The sequence below is a fragment of the Habropoda laboriosa genome, unplaced genomic scaffold (genome assembly GCF_001263275.1).
Source record: "Habropoda laboriosa isolate 0110345459 unplaced genomic scaffold, ASM126327v1 scaffold76, whole genome shotgun sequence".
NCBI classification, from domain to species: domain Eukaryota; kingdom Metazoa; phylum Arthropoda; class Insecta; order Hymenoptera; family Apidae; genus Habropoda; species Habropoda laboriosa.
The window spans coordinates 634,644-651,920 of NW_017100184.1; the positions used below are offsets into that span (position 1 = coordinate 634,644).

The following is a 17,277-nucleotide window of genomic DNA, read 5'->3' on the forward strand; positions in this document are numbered from 1 at the left end:
TTACGAAAAGATATTTAAATACACGAGCACCTTAACTTAGTAGTAATATGCATGAGAAGGCAATAATGAAAAATTCATATGTATCGATAACATTAGATCACTATATAGTGTATATAGTAGTACATTAAAGCAATATAATTTTTATATAATTGTAAGTATAATTAATGTTGAAAGGTGCCTTTGATCAACTTTTTGATCCATTTATTGGCAATAGAATATATTAAGTATTTTCCTCTTATCACAAAATGAATTGTATACAAATTTTTACTTGTTAATGATAAAATAACCATCTAACTATTAAAAATAACATTAATTACAAATTAGAAGATTTTTACAATTCTATGTATTTGATACTGCAGATTTTTATCCCTGTAATATTGTGATTCATATGTGGAAACAATATCTCCATGTTATGAAATTACCTGGGAAGAAGGAAATAATTATAAAAACCACGATTAATGTTTCTTACGTTATTGTGTATGATTTAACTCATAGTTTGTGATAATAAATCTTATAATTATTATAATAACCTTCCTTTACTTTCACGTACTATACTTTTACTATTATCAATAAAATTATATCATTAAACAATTTTTAATAACTTACATTTTAAAGATATTTTTACTACGATACATCTTGTATTACATATACGTACATGTTCATACATATTCGAGCGTAGGTCTCATGGGAAGGGGCGCTATTTAGTATTTAACTGTAGAGCAACATGGCAACTTTCGCGAAAGTCGTGCAAGTATCGAAAAGTGTAAATAATGTGATAAAACAGTTTACAAATTTGTCTTTATCCCAAAATGCTAATGCAATTTGCAGTCCGATATTTATTCGAAGGTTTGTATAAAATATTACACGTTCAATTTTTATTTATGTTGTTATGTTACAATTCAACACACCCAGCGTGTACATATTTTACGTAATTTCATCTTTTTATTAATTGACACATGCAGTAAAATGATTTCACAAATGTAAATAATCCTACAGACTTCAACCCTTCTTTTGAAAGGAATGTGCGTTTTATTATTATTATATTGAACGTTGTAATGTTTGAGGTTATGTTTCTAAATTAAGTTTCCACCTGTAGTATATTAGAATTGTACGAACTTTTAAACGTCAAATATGTCTGTCAAATTAAACAAAAATAATTTAAATTATTTAGGATACCCACTTTTCACTATGCATTAATTCATACTACATCTAGACGTAATAGTTTAATGGAATTTTTTGATGACCCAAAAAATTGGGGAGCGAATAAAGTACGAGTAGGACGTGCTTGGCGAAAGGATGAACTAAGATTAAAAAACAATGAAGAACTTCATAAGTTGTGGTAAAATATAAATTTTGGTAAAATATAACAATACTCAAATTATAGTAATATTATATTTAATATTCTTAGGTTTGTGTTATTAAAAGAACGTAATATGCTTTTAACAATGGAAGAAATTTATAAGCAGGAGTGGAAATACTTTCCAAATCCTGAAAGAATTGACAAAATTGAAGACAGTATGTCTAATTTGGAGTCAGTAGTTCGTGAAAGGAATAGAGCATACCATTTGCTTGAAACTGGAACAACTGGAGAACGACCTACACAATTGAAGTATAATCAACTTGGTAAGATATTTTATATGTTTAGTATATATATTATTGATCATAATGAAAACTGTACTGCTGAAACTCCATGTAAATCTTGTTTCATAGGCTTACGTTACCTCTATCGACTCCGCCAGCACATTATACCAAAATATAAGAATACTTTGTGGCACAAAACACACAAATTTTCATTTGGTGGATACGCAGTGCGCAAATTTTTACGATTGTATAGAGAGAAACTTTGGAATGGAAAACGCAAATTACGCATGTTCGTATTGTTTTGTTTAATTATAAAATATTTTCTTTTTTAATTATTTTACTCTTCTTAATAGATTTTCCCTAACCTTGACATGGAGGCTGTGAAAGAAAAATATCCACTGGCGGATCTAGAGAAATTGAAACGATTTAATAAGGCTGAAGGATATTTTCCACGGGATTAAATAAATTTTTCATTATGTATTTCTTAGCCTTTTAAATACATCTCAAGATTAAAGACGTCTTTTAATCTAGCCGATATTATACGACAAATCGAGTTCAAATTATAGTTCTACAGCAAGTATTTTCATGTTAACTGCTGTTAACATTTTTAAAAGTTTTCACCTTTAATTGACCATTAAATATTGTTACATATTATCTTAAACTGCATAGTGTACCTAGGTTTATATAACTTGTTATCAGTTATTAAAATTAATCATGCAATTTTACGATATTAATCTTCCAATATTTACCTGTTGACTTTTATGTCAAAGAATTAAAAAAGATATTAGCACTGGATTAGAAAATAACTTGAAAAATATTGATTGAAGCTAATATTACTAAAGCATTTATGATTGCATATAATTAAAATGTAATTAGAAGCATAGATTAAATTAGATTAAATTCTAGACTGAAAATATTTAAAAAAGTAAATATTGTATAGAAGAAGAATCTATAGTAATAAAAGCAAAATAAATAATGCGAGGTAGTATTACTGTACTTATTTAATATATAATTAAAGTTTAAGTTCATCGTTACATTGTATTACAAGAGGAAAAAACAAGACTTGTCTTTACCTTTATTTTGTTGACTAGTTACAATTTTATTTCTATTTATTTTTTGTTGGTATCTTTGAAGGTCATGTCCGCGGCATTGACATTGTGCAAAAATTCCATGGCTGTAACAATTAAAAAACATGCTCACACAAAGCATGTAAAATTTATAACATCTTGGCCCTTTAGACGCACTAGAAACTAACATAGGAAATTGATTGTTTCCAATTTTTTACTACATAACGTACGCAAATTTCACATTACAGTTGCATAAATTAATAGGTCTCATTAATTTAACGCTTTATAATTTAAATGTTTTATCACAATTGTACGTGACAACATGAAACGATGCACATAGGATTAGAATTTTATTCACAATGATTTACAACTGCATCGATCCATGTAGTTCTGGTAACAGAAAGATATATGTTAAAATGAAAATATATGAAATTTTTCATTAAAAATTAACGTATTAATTTTCATATTAGAAGAAACTTCTTTGGTACATAAAATTATTTCTTCTGTTTTAAAAAGTATAGTTACTACTTAAGAAAACTATCCCATCGTAATTTCTCTCGATATTCATTTTGACGATCCTGCAAAGTTTAACACTACGTAAAGAAACAACGTATTAAATCGTCAGTTTAAAGTATCGAGTAATTAAATAAAAGCACCTTGAGATCGATATGACTATTACAACCAATCATTCATTTTGATCCTTTTATGATTAAAAATATGGTAATCAGACTTGTAACCGAAACAATAATTTTGAAGTAATAAAATGCATATATGTATATATATAAAAATAAACTTAAAAAGCTGTGTTATCATTATAATTATTATTATTATCAGTATTATTAATAGGAATGTTAATTATATGTCATACACTTACTTCAAAAGCAATTTATAGGGTATTCTTCTGTTATAGAAGCTGCACTAAGCCTTACTGCCATTTTATTAGCATTACTTTTAAAACTATATCATTCGGTATGGATAGTGCACTTTTAAATGCAGATTAATTCTTATGATAAATGTGAATATATAGACATTCATGTAACTGATACAGTAATTTTACGCATTTGTCATTATATTACAATCCTGTATACCATTATCAATGACAGATATATCGTAGTTTACGCTATGAAAAAGATATTGCACCACTTTAGTGAATTAGCACATCGATATCGTTAAATATTTATATTTTATATGTGTCTATCTCTTATCCTCTCTAATATCGAGGAACATAAGATGTTTTTCGGTAAATATTTAAAATGTCGAATTCAATTTTATCTGGTTACTGTATATTTATATCGTATGAATTGGTTCGTCAAATATTTGTTTTGTGAATTTCTATTACTTAATATGACGTTGCGATAGCTATTCTCTATCAGCGCTTCTTACTATTTAGTCGATTACTGAAGGTAGTAAATATCGCCATGCAAGCTCTAACTCTTTACTGGCATCTGAGCAACGTCGATGAAGTTTATCTTCTGGTGGTAGCGTTACCATAGGAAATTCACCCTGTGAAAAGGTAAGTTGCAAAACTAAACAGAAAATAATTTTTTTTTTATATTGTAATTGTTTAAAATAGAACATTATCATACCAAATTTGCACCAGCCCATAATGTTTCTAAAATTTCTCTAAAGGTACACAATTCGTTATAATTTGTAAAGTATATGACCCAGTCACCAATACTTTCGTGTACTTCTCGACATGCGAATTCCTGAAAGCATAGTGTGTTGAAATGAAATGGGAGTGTAGAATTTTACAGTATATCCAAACTTGTGCAACTGCAATCACATACCAGTATGCACCAAGATTGCTGAGTTAAAGGTACTCTAAAGGCTATGAGATCTTCTACAGAGGCACAAGCAAGTGTTTGTCCCCGTTCTTTACCGGGAAACACTTCTTTCATAGCAACTAAGTGTTTCGTAGTTGTAATAAAGCTACATGGTATGGGTCCCCTCTTTTCTATAGAGTCGAACAATCCAGATGCGCTTTGAACAAAGCTTTGTAACCATTCGGATGCAACATATTCGTCTGGAGCGGCGAATTGAAAAGCTTTATTCGGTTTTAAAAGTATTTCAAACGTATGAGGACGATGGGAATTGGGAATTCTTCGACATCCTTGACAAAGACCGCCTTTCAGTGGGATGGCTCGTTTTGGTAGTCGTTGATTTTCATCCGTGAACATATAAACAACGCCACCCTTGAGTACAAAATATCCAGCTTCCCATGGGTTAATTGGTGCGTTAGGATGAAGTTGTTGATAAATATGTGGTCTATACATAAGATCACCCTGTTTTGTCGGACTGCACGGCGAACTAGGTGGTGAGATGTGTTCATCTTCCATGTAAATAAGATTATAGTGTTCGATTTTTTCATCCTGAAATATTCAATTGCCCTCAATTTATTGCAATGAAAAAAAATTGACAATGAATAATTCTAGATGATATTTTTCAACGTAATAAAATTTACGTACAGGATGAACAGCAGTATCGTAAAGAACTGAATGCTTTAAAATATGCATGTCGTCATAGCTTAATTCTTTAACCGCTGGAAGGTTGGGTTTTATCGGAGACCGCCTCATAGCCATCTCTAAGTGGGCAATTAATTCCGAAGTGGTTTGGGAACTTCCCGTAGAAAACAGATACTGCATCTCATAATCTGCATTGGATAATAGAATTGTTTGTGCATTTGGTCCAACCTAGAAAGTATTGGTTTTTCATTAATACTTGGATTTTATAAAAGCGGCATTATTCCAACGAAACTTACCATAATAGCATCCAACTCGTTATAAGGAATAACGAATTGATTACTGTAAGTGTGATCCGTTTTCGAACCTGTTAAATATAATGTTTTGTCTGTTAATAAAGCGATCATCGGTTTGCTTTCTCCATTTGTCATGTACGAACTCCTAACTTTATATACTTTATATAATTCTTCCGTTTTATCCCTATAAATGTGCTTCTTAAAATGTTCTCGTAACTTGAGGCTAACTTTTTCTCCGCTGAATTCTTGCTTTTCCGCTGCTACGTTTTCTTGTATTTCTCGTTCAAGGTTGTCATTAAAATCTTTAAAAGAATCATAGCTCGTTTTCACACCTTTGATATACAATGGATCCGTTTTCTGAGACTTTTTGCTTCTTTTAACTTCAAACTTCCTCTCCGTGATAGATTTTAAAAATCTACTCAATAACGAGGTTTTAGACGAAGCTTGCTTTAAAGGTGGCGTCAGTAATTTATTACTATTTTCTCCGGTTAATATCGATGTGATGCTACGCTTTTTTGACGGCGATGCTAAGTGTCTACTATTTTTACGTTCGTCCACATCTGACATAGCAGTACTATCTACGTCCGACCAATCGCTAGAACTATTATACTTTTTCGAATTAGAAGGGCAAGGCATTTGATCTTTCGACGGCGGATCTTCTACGATATTTCCACATTCTTTCTCAATGACATACGCTTCTTGTGCTTCATTTTCTCCCAATTCAATATCCATTTTTGGTCTAAGTGCTTTGCCAGGATCTTCCTGACCCTCCGGCACACCCCGTTCCGAAATCGACAACCCACAAGCACACTTGCAATTGCTCTGACACGGTAATTGTTCACAAGTCTTTGACGATCCTGTCTTGTCACAATCGCTGTCGAATACACTCGATGACGAAGAGTATGAATAATAATCCGAATGTGCATTTCTCGTATTGATATTCTTTTGAACATAAGGAGAATCTCCATGAGCGCACCAACTATATCTTCCTTTTTGCGCATCCTTCTTTTGAACTGAATTAGGTGTTAAGAAACTCATGGAAAAGTCAGCATAACTCTCGTCATCATCCAACTTCATAGTCTTCAAAATATCTTCGTGAAAACTAACGCGCTTCTTATTCTCCCCGCGTTTCTTTTTACGTTGCCTTCGTTGCACTATAGCATCTGAGCTGGAAGACGACAAAATACTAGCGTCTGTCATATTGATAGTATTCAAAATACCATATGGTGGATCTATGTTCTCACAATCTGAAATAGTCATGCTAAGTTCCAAGAGATTCGTATCATTGTTAATCACATATGAATTTCGAGGATTAATATTCCTTTTAAAACTGTAACTACCGTCGCTGTAATAGCTGCTTCTTTTATTTAATTCCTTAACACCGTTGTCAATTTTATTATTTATCTTATCTAACTTCGACTCGTCTAGGCTCTTACTGTAAAAATCGTAATCTTTTAAAGTGTCCAAACTGGAACAATTAAGCTCATTGTCGTCTGGTTTTATTCTGGTTAAATTCTGATTCGCAATATCGCTTGTTGTCACCATCGCATTTTGAAATTTAGTAACCATTCCAGGTGACTGTGTAGGTGTCTTTCCATCCTCGCTGGAATCACTAGAACTGAAATTTTTATTGTCCTCTATGCAATTATTCATCATTGCTTTGTACCTATTATTCCGATACCTCGGGGCATCTTCGGGGTGAAAATCTTCCTGAACATATAAACATCATGAACATGTAATTTATCCAGAGTAAATGTATATCTTTTATAATATAAATTTTACCATAACAAATTTACCTCCTTGTAACTACTGGCATCTGTTTCATTTGCAAGATCCATGTCACTGTCGAAAGCAACTCCACTGTCCCCAGGAGAAGCTAAGCTCGAGGAAACACTAGATGATCTGAGATGTAATGATAATATAGTTCCAGAAGGGTTCACACTCATAGGCCTTTGAGGCATATAATTGCAAATGTCCAGATATGTGACATCCTAAATGATAAATGATTCTTATATTACAAAATTATTTTTTTTACATAAAGCCAATTTCATTTATTTTCTACCAAATTCATTTTTGTTAATTTGTAATTAGTTTAATAAAATTGTTCGTATCACATGTTATTTTCTGTTTTATCATTGAAATAAATGTATCAATAAGTGCAAACGATTTTATTAAACAATTAAATAAAAAGATCGAACCATAGAAAAATTGCACATAATGAGTATTTGATAAGTTCACAAATACAAATTGTTAGCAAAGGATTTTCCATGGACAAGCAAAAAAGGTGATATACAATGCATGAAAAATAGATTTATACGAATGATAACTTATTGCCCTTTAAATTCATAAAAACATGCGACTGTTACTAAGTGACTGATGTAATTTATTACTGAGATAATTGTAACCACGGGGTGATACTGATATCAACATAGGGGAAATGGAATAAAAAGTTAAAAACACGTTCGTGTAAACCGCCGACGTCTATACGTTGATATCGTCAGTGGCTTTTACCAGGACTGCACAATATAAAAGATAGAAATTTTTTTTTATTCTATACAATGCACAAGTGTATAAATGTTCATAGTATCTATTGAAAGATAGTGTCATCTCACAAATAAATTTTTACAGATATTTCATAGAATAACATACCAGTTGCAATGTGAAGGATACATTTTCTAATCCAGCAAGGAGATCAACTAACTGGTTAGTTTTATCTGCATCCCGAACAAGTGCATGTGCAAAATATTGTTTCTTTAATGTTTTTGTATCTCGTAATAAGCAAGCTAAATAGCTTTCAAAGCTCCCTTCGCTAAGAGTATGGTAAAGCCATGCCCTGCCTAGAAAATACATAGAAATGCATTATAATTTGTGTTTTCGAATGTCATAATTTATGGTATTAATTTTATGGAATTTATATGTATATTCAGTTATACCTTTTCCAATGGAAGTTAATACACTTTGAAGAGCATGAATTACAACAACAGTATCTTGATGACTGAGATCACGAGCAGTACCCCAATACCCGTATCTTTCTATACGTAGTCCATGACGTAAAGCACGATCTAACCAGTAGACCAGCCAAGAATCACCATCTAAGACTACTGTACCATATAAACTTTGAGCATAAACCTAATAAAAAGCAAGCAAAAATATTTTGCTTATTTAATGATTAAAAGTGAACAAATGGTTACCTCTTAAACATCAGCATTTTTAATATAAGAAATTAGTAAGCATATTTTTTATTTTTACATTTTACGTCAAGTGTTTGTTAGTGTATGCAAAATTACTTTTAGGATTAAAATTGTGTACTCAGTTAAAAAAATTAACTAAGTGCTTCAACAAGTGTTCTTCATACAGGACTATAAAATACTTGTATTTGTTTAGTGACTTCTGTTTTTGTAAATATTAAATAAAAACAACAATATAAGATACTAAACGTTGAATAATTATAAGAGTACCAATAGAAAAATAACAAAAATCAGGGAATGAAAGTAAACTTACTATTTTATGAAAATATGAAAGAATTTATAAACCGAGACGATAAAAATTAATCGATCCATGTGAATCTCACAAAGAGATAAGAAAACAGTAGAACTAATTGATAACTGTGTGAACAAAGACGTAAAGACACGTACGTCAGTGGAGGACCCACGACATGGAACAAGTAAGTTCGAGTAAGTTGCAAGTGAGAAACGGGAAATCGTGATGACGCGAGGAGCACATGTACTTCTTGAACATGGATCGCGTTCAAAAACAATAAAGATAATAAAACGCATCTAACTGTTAAATTGTTTGACGCACAACCAAGCGTGCGTGTGCGTGCTACTTCAATTTCAGCTGTTTCGTCATGGTTAAGTATTTCAAGAAAATCGTTTTTATGTACGAGTAAAAAGAAATGAAAATTTGTCTAAGTCAAAGACCTGATGATCAGAGGATAGAGAGTGGGATGGATCATTAGATTGGTATGTATTAAAATTCGTATTAAAAAGGTGCATACGTATGTATATAGACGATATATGGCCTTGATACGCCATCCCTATCCTCAAGCAGACAGCACTTACCAATTTGACAGCTTTGGTCAATTCCTGAAGTATTCTTCCTTTAGACAGTACCTTATCGGTACAAAGGTCCATATCGTCCTGACTCGGCATTTCGATCTCTAATCTTACATGATTCTTATCACGCGATATTAAGAATTTCGAGGAAAAAAAAAGGAAAATTCGAAGACAGGGAAGACAGAACACGGCTCTGATGCGACGTTGGTGGAGTCGCACTGATACTTTCGCCGGGTGGATTCATTGATTTTAGCTGCGCGCAGGCCGCGCGGCAATATTAAACCCTTCCCTAATCTCGTTCCTCTTTATTTTTTATTATTTGCCACGCACTTGCACGCTTCTTATTAACTATCAAGGCGATGCAAACACATGACAGAGTTAGACTTCCATTCGTATAACAAAAGATGAATAAAACGAGAAAATCAGCTTGTGATAAATATAAGCACATATTTCTTCTTCTTTACACACTGTGCTTAAATTATTTCATTCTGAATTTCATCTATGCTCGGTTATTTTCAGTTTCATGTTTAGAAATAATATAAATTATAATTGTATATACATTTATGATATAGTACGAACGTAGTTGCAGCACGAATTCACCTGTTTACGCAACGTGGAGAAAGTTTTGCGGGAGTAGTATCTGTTTCAATAATATTAACTAATTTCAGGAAAAGTAAATTGTTTCGATGTCGAGAAATTGGCATTCTCCATGTTCGTAAACGCAACGAACTCATTTTACGAAATACGTGCGGCAACATAATCGACTAAAGATATATATTCAAGAAAAAAAACATAAGTTATATATTGATAAGTTGAAGGTTGTACAATATTTTTAAGAGATAAGATCATCAATTAAGTAAACACTTCAACATCGATACTCTAAATTGATCCTCACTTTTTCGTCAAAATGTTTAAATATATTTCAATTTTTATAGTATTGAAACTGCAGATGTTCGTGCAGTTAAACGTAATACTTATTTATGTTGGTAACATGCGAAATAATTCTGTCACTGTAACTTACCTACCGTACTATACTGTGCACTTCACTTAAATGACAGATAAATCACTGATTTATCATATATGCGAGTAAAACATTCTGCTGCACCGTGATAAACGTTATGATTTTAATGGATCAATGAAATCCATCATGGTAGGTCAAAAATATCCATACACGTGATAATCGCTTTCTTATCGTAATGTGAAATAATATACGCATTTTTAAATGTGTTGTATATTTTATGTTGCTTTTCTCGTATCAACTTATGCTATTTTCAAATTCGACACACGCATCAATTGTTTTTCTAAGAAGAAGCGAGACACCGACAGTGTGCCTCGAATACATAATTCATTAAGAAAAACGGTTGAATTACCACATTTAAAATGTATATAAAATAATCATTGTCATAACTAAATTGGACAATTCTATTCATGCATAAAGTTCTATTTGGGGAATAATTTATCAATTACATAGAGAAACAATTTACTATTTTTTCTCGTCTGTGCTTAAGTTTTAAATGACTATCCGTATGATTGAAAAGTGAAGCCACAGACGAGGTATAGAATAAACCTATAACCTAATGCATTTTTTTATTCACGTCACGAGGGCTGAGAGTGCCCTTATCATTTACGTGTCGCTTCCAACGTTACCGATTCAACATGGAGTAAAATTGCAACATTAGTAGTGGTTAGAATTAGAATTAAATGTAACAATGAAATAATAAATAAGAAATTAACGTAAATGTTTATTAGTATATGATTCATCACATTCGCTTGTTCTACTGCAGACGAGGTACAGGATAGACTTAATATCTTGTGGGATTTTGTGTCCACAGTACGAGGGCCGAGGAAACCCTTACCATTTTCGTATCGCACTCAACGTTACCGATTATTCTACAGTTAAAGTACTTCAAAATATGCCATAAACTGTATTATACTATCTACATTATTAGTAATGTTAAAGCAATTAAAAATTTATTATAAATATCAAGTAAATAAAATAAAAATGACGAGGATAGCAATAGAGAAGAAAGACAAGGAAAGAATAACGGTAGATAAGGATAGCACTACAGTAATGAGTAAGGCAAGGAAAGGAATACAGGTAGAGAAGGATAGCAATAGAGAAATGAGTTAGACAAGGAAAGATATAGGGTTAGACAAGGACAGAAAATTTGAAAAGTAAAACTGGCGCCATCTCGTTTTTGGTGACGAGAACTACCATTTTTTAATAGGAACACAGAATATGAACAGAGGTATTAGACAAGGAAAGCACTAGTGTGCGACAAGGATAGAGAGAGAACGTTTCCTATTGGTCCATTGGCCGCCAGGCTCCACTACCCACGCGCTGTATCAAGTCGGTCGGGGAAAAATCATTAATAACTCATTAATTAGGATGATTTTGTGAACTTTTAGGATTGAAGAATGTAGCGTTGACCATTAGCTACTTTCACGTATAGTTTTTAATGCAATAGACCCTTTCAATAATTAGTTATTAATAATTTTAGTACAGGATGTCGGGAATGATGCCGTTTACGTTTATATACGTATACGGTTTTTCAATAATTTCGTAGCTTTCTACTAAATTCCCATGCAACTAACTATATGCACCTGAAAGACAACACCTTCAGCTACATTCTTCTCTAATTTTTATTAACATATTCGATCTAGTTCAAAAGTAATTAAATATTAAAGGAGAGAATTCCTATTCATCGTACTCGTATACAGGCAACTCTTATAAACAATTGCTAATATTTAATAAACCACACCACTTACGGTTACTAAACTAATTGCAGAATATAGACAAAAGTTCATTCTACATTCTTCATGTTTAAAGGTGCATAATTAATCACGCACTTCTAGCAAAATAACGAAAATGTGTTACGCTTCAATGCGAGAGGCGTATACGAGTGTAATATATTTACGGTTTTTCAATAATTTCATAGTTTTTTACTAAATTCTCATACAATTAACTGTATGCATCTGAAAGGTAACTCCTTTGTCTTCATTCTCATATAAATTTAATTAACATATCTTTTGTGGTTTGATAGTTATTTAGCATTCTTTGAGAGAGTATTACACTCGTCGCATTCAATCATAATACATTTTCGTTATTTCAATAGAAATGCGTGATTAATTATGCACTTTTAAGCATGGAGAATGTATAATAGACTTTTATTTATATTCTTCAATCAGTTTTGTAGCCGTAAGTGATGTGGTTTACTAGATATTAGCAATTGTTTTTAACATTCGACTATACTCGGGTACGACGAATAGGGACTGTCTCCTTTACTGTTTAATTACTCTCGAACTAAGCCGAATACGTTAATAAAAATTATAGAAGAATGTAGCTAAAAGTGTTGCCTTTCGGATGCATATAGTTAGTTGCATGGGAATTTAGTAGAAAGCTATGAAATTATTGAAAAACCGTAAAGATGCTTGACGGTATGCGGTATCATTCCCGACATCACGTCATAAAATTGTTAATAACTAATTATTGAAAGAGTCTATTGCATTAAAAACTATATGTGAAAGTAGCTAATGGTCCACGCTACATTCTTCGATCCTAAAAGTTCACAAAATCATCCTAATTAATGAGTTATTAATGATTTTTCCCTGACCGACTTGATAGGGCGCCTGGAGGTGCAGCATGGCGGCCAGCGAACCAATAGGAAACGTTCTCTCTCTATCCTTGTCGCACACTAGTGCTTTCCTTGTCTAATACCTCTGTTCATATTCTGTGTTCCTATTAAAAAGTGGTATTTCTCGTCACCAAAAACGAGATGGCGCCAGTTTTGTGTTTCAAATTTTCTGTCCTTGTCTATCCCTATATCTTTCCTTGTCTTACTTGTTACTCTAGTGCTATCCTTATCTATCGTTATTCGTTTCCTGGTCTCTCTTCGCTATTGCTATCTTCGTCATTTTTATTTAATTTAATTGATACAGTTTATCACATATTTGGAAGTACTTTAATTATAGAATAATTGGTAACGTTGTTGCGACACGAAAATGGTAAGGGTCTTCTCGGCCCCCGTACTGTGGACACAAAGTCCCATGAGATGTTATGTTCATCCTGTACCTCGGCTGTGTTTCTATCTCCTTATTTATCCTTTAATATTTAAATGTAAGGAATACATTTACTACAAGTAAAATTTATGTATATTTTGCATACTAGTTCCTACAGTGTGTAATAAAAGATGTACACATTTTTACAACTTGTTTTATTTGTACAATATGTATGATGAAAATAGTAAGGGTGAATAATTTAAATCGTGATGTATTTCATAATATTTTATTTATTTCAAATAAGCAATAACAATGGCCACTTAGTTAGAAAATACTTGGAAAATATTTTTCCCCTATTAATTTTCCCCAAATGGAATGATTCGTTCGAATAGACCGTATTCACAACACTTTATGTTTCATGCAATTTCACTACTTACGAAATGTTGCGTATTATTTTATAGAGATGTAAAGAATATTGAAATACAGGGTACAAATGTAACTTTTGGTATAATTTATATAAACATTATCAAATATTGTTAAAAATTTTCTTTCTGTGTACCGTTATGTCTAATTTTCCCGCAATACGTTTATCATCGCGACAAAATTGTGGCGCCAAACGAATGTACACGTAACATCGTTTTTAATAATCGTATATGCTTAAAATGAAATCTTAAAGAATCATCGAATAAATTTTTCAGTATTGTAATTATTTATTGTCACCTCAAGATCATTTTATTTTTGAGACACGTTATGTAGTTTTTGTACACCATCATTTTATTTTTGTACGTAAGAATTTTCTTTCATTTCATTGTATTGTTTATTGTTATTTTCCACCATTACTATATTTTATTTGTAATTCTCTCAGTTGGACAATTATGTCGGACCCTGGATTGTCGTTTGACGAGGAAACACTCTCCCCAGATATCTTCAATGATGTAGATAATGTGACAAATAACCCTGTAATCTCTGATGACTGTAAGATATTAATGAAACATTTCATCTTGTTGATTTAAAATTCGGGAAAATTAAAACTACGTGTATACTACATACAACCAAATATATATATGTGTTCCACTTAATTTTACATTAAATTATATTTCATTTCGTAAAGCAAGCTCAATGTCCGTCGATGTTAATGAACCAGAACCTCTGGATGATGTACCTGAATGGAAAGGCATGAGTATGGATGAAATACGTAAAGGCTTGGGTATATATGATTGTCCGGAGTTACCACCTATTTGTCCTTCTTCATCTCATACAGTATTAATATCTGTGAGTATTAAATTGAATTTTCATTGATGTTCATTAAGTTATACAAATTCTAATTTGAAAATGGTTCAAAATAGTTACCATTACCTGCACGTGGAACACCAAAACCATATCCTACACATCAAGTGGACAAATGGTATCAGGATTGTGTACGGATGCCACACTCAAAACATAGCGTATATCCAATAGATGAGGCATGTGAATGACCACTTCATATGAGAAATTTAATATTGTTTATGATCTAAAATTTTATAAGTAATATAATCTTTTGCGTATTTTATTATAGAACGGGTCTCGTCGTTGTCGAAACAGATGGGAAATAATACAAGAATCATTACTTCAAAATTTTGTTTCAACTCATCAACTGGAAAGAGCAATACTTTCTTATAACCACAGATATGCACAACGTTGGGATTTTACTGCACTACATCACTTTTTTTCTGAGGTGCCATTTAAAGCTTTATATATTTACTGCAATATGTATTTTTTAGACACTCTGATTACACAATAATTTCAAATTAAAGGTATTTGATGAAGAAGAAACAAATATTTTCTTTGAAGTATTGATGCCAAAAGTGGTGCAACTTGCTTTGCAACTTCCTGTTTTGGTAACTGGTCCAATGCCGCTTTTGAAACGCCACACTAATGGAACAATCAGTCTTAGTCAGTTACAAATAGCCTCTTTACTAGCTAATGCATTTTTTTGTACATTTCCAAGACGTAACTCGACTAATCCACAGTCCGAATATGGCAGATATCCATACATCAATTTCAATAGGTATTTTAATATGTAGTTACACATTTTAACCTGATTAAAATAAACTTGAGAGTAACCATTAATATTATAGTAATAACTATTTCATTTTATAATTAATACTGGGAGGAAAAATAATCATAGATAATTAAAACATTATATACATTTAATATATTAATACATACATTTATGTAGGTTGTTTTCAGCATATAAGGAAGGAAAACTGAATAAGTGTGAATCGGTAATGGAGAAAATGAAATGTATATTTCATTACTTTCGGAGAGTAACATCCAAAGGTGGGTACGTTTGGATTCGTTTAATGAAATATAAGTACAGAACAAATACATTACTTATTATAATATTTCCATAGAGCAGCCCCAGAAGGTGTGGTAACAATTCAACGACGTTATATTCCAAAGTCAGATTGCCCCAAATGGGATGATCAAGTACAAAAACTACTACCATTACACATTACAAGCAAAGGAACAATAGAGACAGAAGGAATTGGACTTTTGCAAGTGGATTTTGCTAACAAGTAATTGATATTTTCAAAGCCAGTATTGAATTAGATCGATATTTATTATTATAAATTTTAAATCCTTGTAGGTATGTAGGTGGTGGTGTTCTTGGTCTGGGATGTGTGCAAGAGGAAATAAGATTTGTAATTTGTCCTGAATTAATGGTAACAATGCTTGTTACGGAAGAATTAGACGATACTGAAGCATTAATTGTTTGTGGGGTTGAAAGATACAGTAAATATAAAGGCTACAGTAACACTTTTAAGTGGATGGGAGACTATGTTGACGAAACACCGAGAGATAGTAGTGGAAGACGATTAACATCTATCGTTGCGATTGATGCTCTTTATTTTACGCATCCACAATCGCAATTCAGTACAAATAATATAATACGAGAGCTTAACAAGGTTAAAATTTGATAACTAATAAATTAATTAATTGTGTAACATTTAATAACACTATTTTTTATAGGCATATGTTGGATTTGTCGGTTCTGAAGGCAGCAAAAGCAATCTTCCGGCGGTAGCAACTGGAAATTGGGGTTGTGGAGCATTCCGTGGAAATCCAAAATTGAAAGTTTTGTTACAGCTAATGGCTGCGGCCATAACAGGTCGATCTATGGTTTATTTTACCTTCGGAGATACAAATTTACGCGATGATGTTGCTGAAATGTACACTTACTTTGTAAAACATGAAACGAATATAGGTATTGATCTTCATCGAAACTTCTTAAAAATATTAACAATTCATGAAAAAATTCATTACGTTATATCGTTTTAGCTCACATTTTTTCATTGTTGACACAATATCAAGAATATTCTTCAACTGGGGAAGTAGATTTTTATCGTTTCCTGTATAATCGAAGTAAAATAAAACCTCTCACTCAATATTTAAACAAGAACTTTCATACGAAAATTTCAACCACGAAGGAAACGTTTAGAAAAAGTAAAAGCGTTTATAATGGAGAGAAACGACCTTTCCATTTGGATATGAAAAGGTATCAAGAAACAGAAGAAGAAAAGATACAAGGTTGGTTAGTTAATGTTGATGAAGATGCTGTAAGTAAAAGAAAAACAGATGAAGTAAAAGAACAATATGTAGATGTTAAAAGAATTGTAGAAAAAGAACAAATTCATAATAAAGATAGTATAAAGAAACAAGAAGAACAAATTCAAGATAGCGATAATACGGAGAAAAAACGGAAGCAGTCGTTATGGAAAATTTTGGAAGATACGGTGCAGACTAAAACGATTCAGGAACATCGATTATCTGGTCTCGA

The 17,277-nt window shown here is 31.9% G+C and overlaps 3 protein-coding genes across 3 annotated transcripts in view; 2 read left to right on the forward strand and 1 right to left on the reverse strand.

Annotated features, from left to right (window-relative positions):
• Nucleotides 1-724: 724 nt before the first annotated feature.
• On the forward strand, nucleotides 725-10,226 carry LOC108579313 (39S ribosomal protein L47, mitochondrial). Its single transcript, XM_017942820.1, has 6 exons — nucleotides 725-846; nucleotides 1,172-1,339; nucleotides 1,409-1,623; nucleotides 1,711-1,874; nucleotides 1,935-1,993; nucleotides 10,133-10,226. The coding sequence occupies exons 1-6, from the start codon at nucleotides 725-727 to the stop codon at nucleotides 10,224-10,226; spliced, it is 822 nt and encodes a 273-aa protein (XP_017798309.1).
• On the reverse strand, nucleotides 3,927-9,569 carry LOC108579340 (pleckstrin homology domain-containing family M member 2). Its single transcript, XM_017942862.1, has 9 exons — nucleotides 9,465-9,569; nucleotides 8,337-8,532; nucleotides 8,053-8,240; nucleotides 7,200-7,394; nucleotides 5,407-7,113; nucleotides 5,114-5,338; nucleotides 4,436-5,017; nucleotides 4,235-4,354; nucleotides 3,927-4,151 (listed from the first exon to the last, which is right to left on the reverse strand). Exons 1-9 carry the CDS (start codon nucleotides 9,552-9,554, stop codon nucleotides 4,035-4,037), a joined length of 3,420 nt encoding a protein of 1,139 aa, XP_017798351.1. The 5' UTR covers nucleotides 9,555-9,569; the 3' UTR covers nucleotides 3,927-4,034.
• A 3,821-nt stretch (nucleotides 10,227-14,047) lies between the features above and the next one.
• The window catches only part of LOC108579408 (WD repeat and FYVE domain-containing protein 3), an 18,219-nt gene continuing 14,989 nt past the window's right edge, over nucleotides 14,048-17,277 (forward strand). The window contains 11 exon segments of the mRNA XM_017942936.1: nucleotides 14,048-14,239; nucleotides 14,323-14,432; nucleotides 14,569-14,729; nucleotides 14,804-14,920; nucleotides 15,013-15,171; nucleotides 15,251-15,504; nucleotides 15,676-15,776; nucleotides 15,853-16,015; nucleotides 16,087-16,405; nucleotides 16,470-16,704; nucleotides 16,779-17,093. Of these exon segments, the coding sequence (XP_017798425.1) occupies nucleotides 14,333-14,432; nucleotides 14,569-14,729; nucleotides 14,804-14,920; nucleotides 15,013-15,171; nucleotides 15,251-15,504; nucleotides 15,676-15,776; nucleotides 15,853-16,015; nucleotides 16,087-16,405; nucleotides 16,470-16,704; nucleotides 16,779-17,093 (1,924 nt within the window). The 5' untranslated portion in view covers nucleotides 14,048-14,239; nucleotides 14,323-14,332.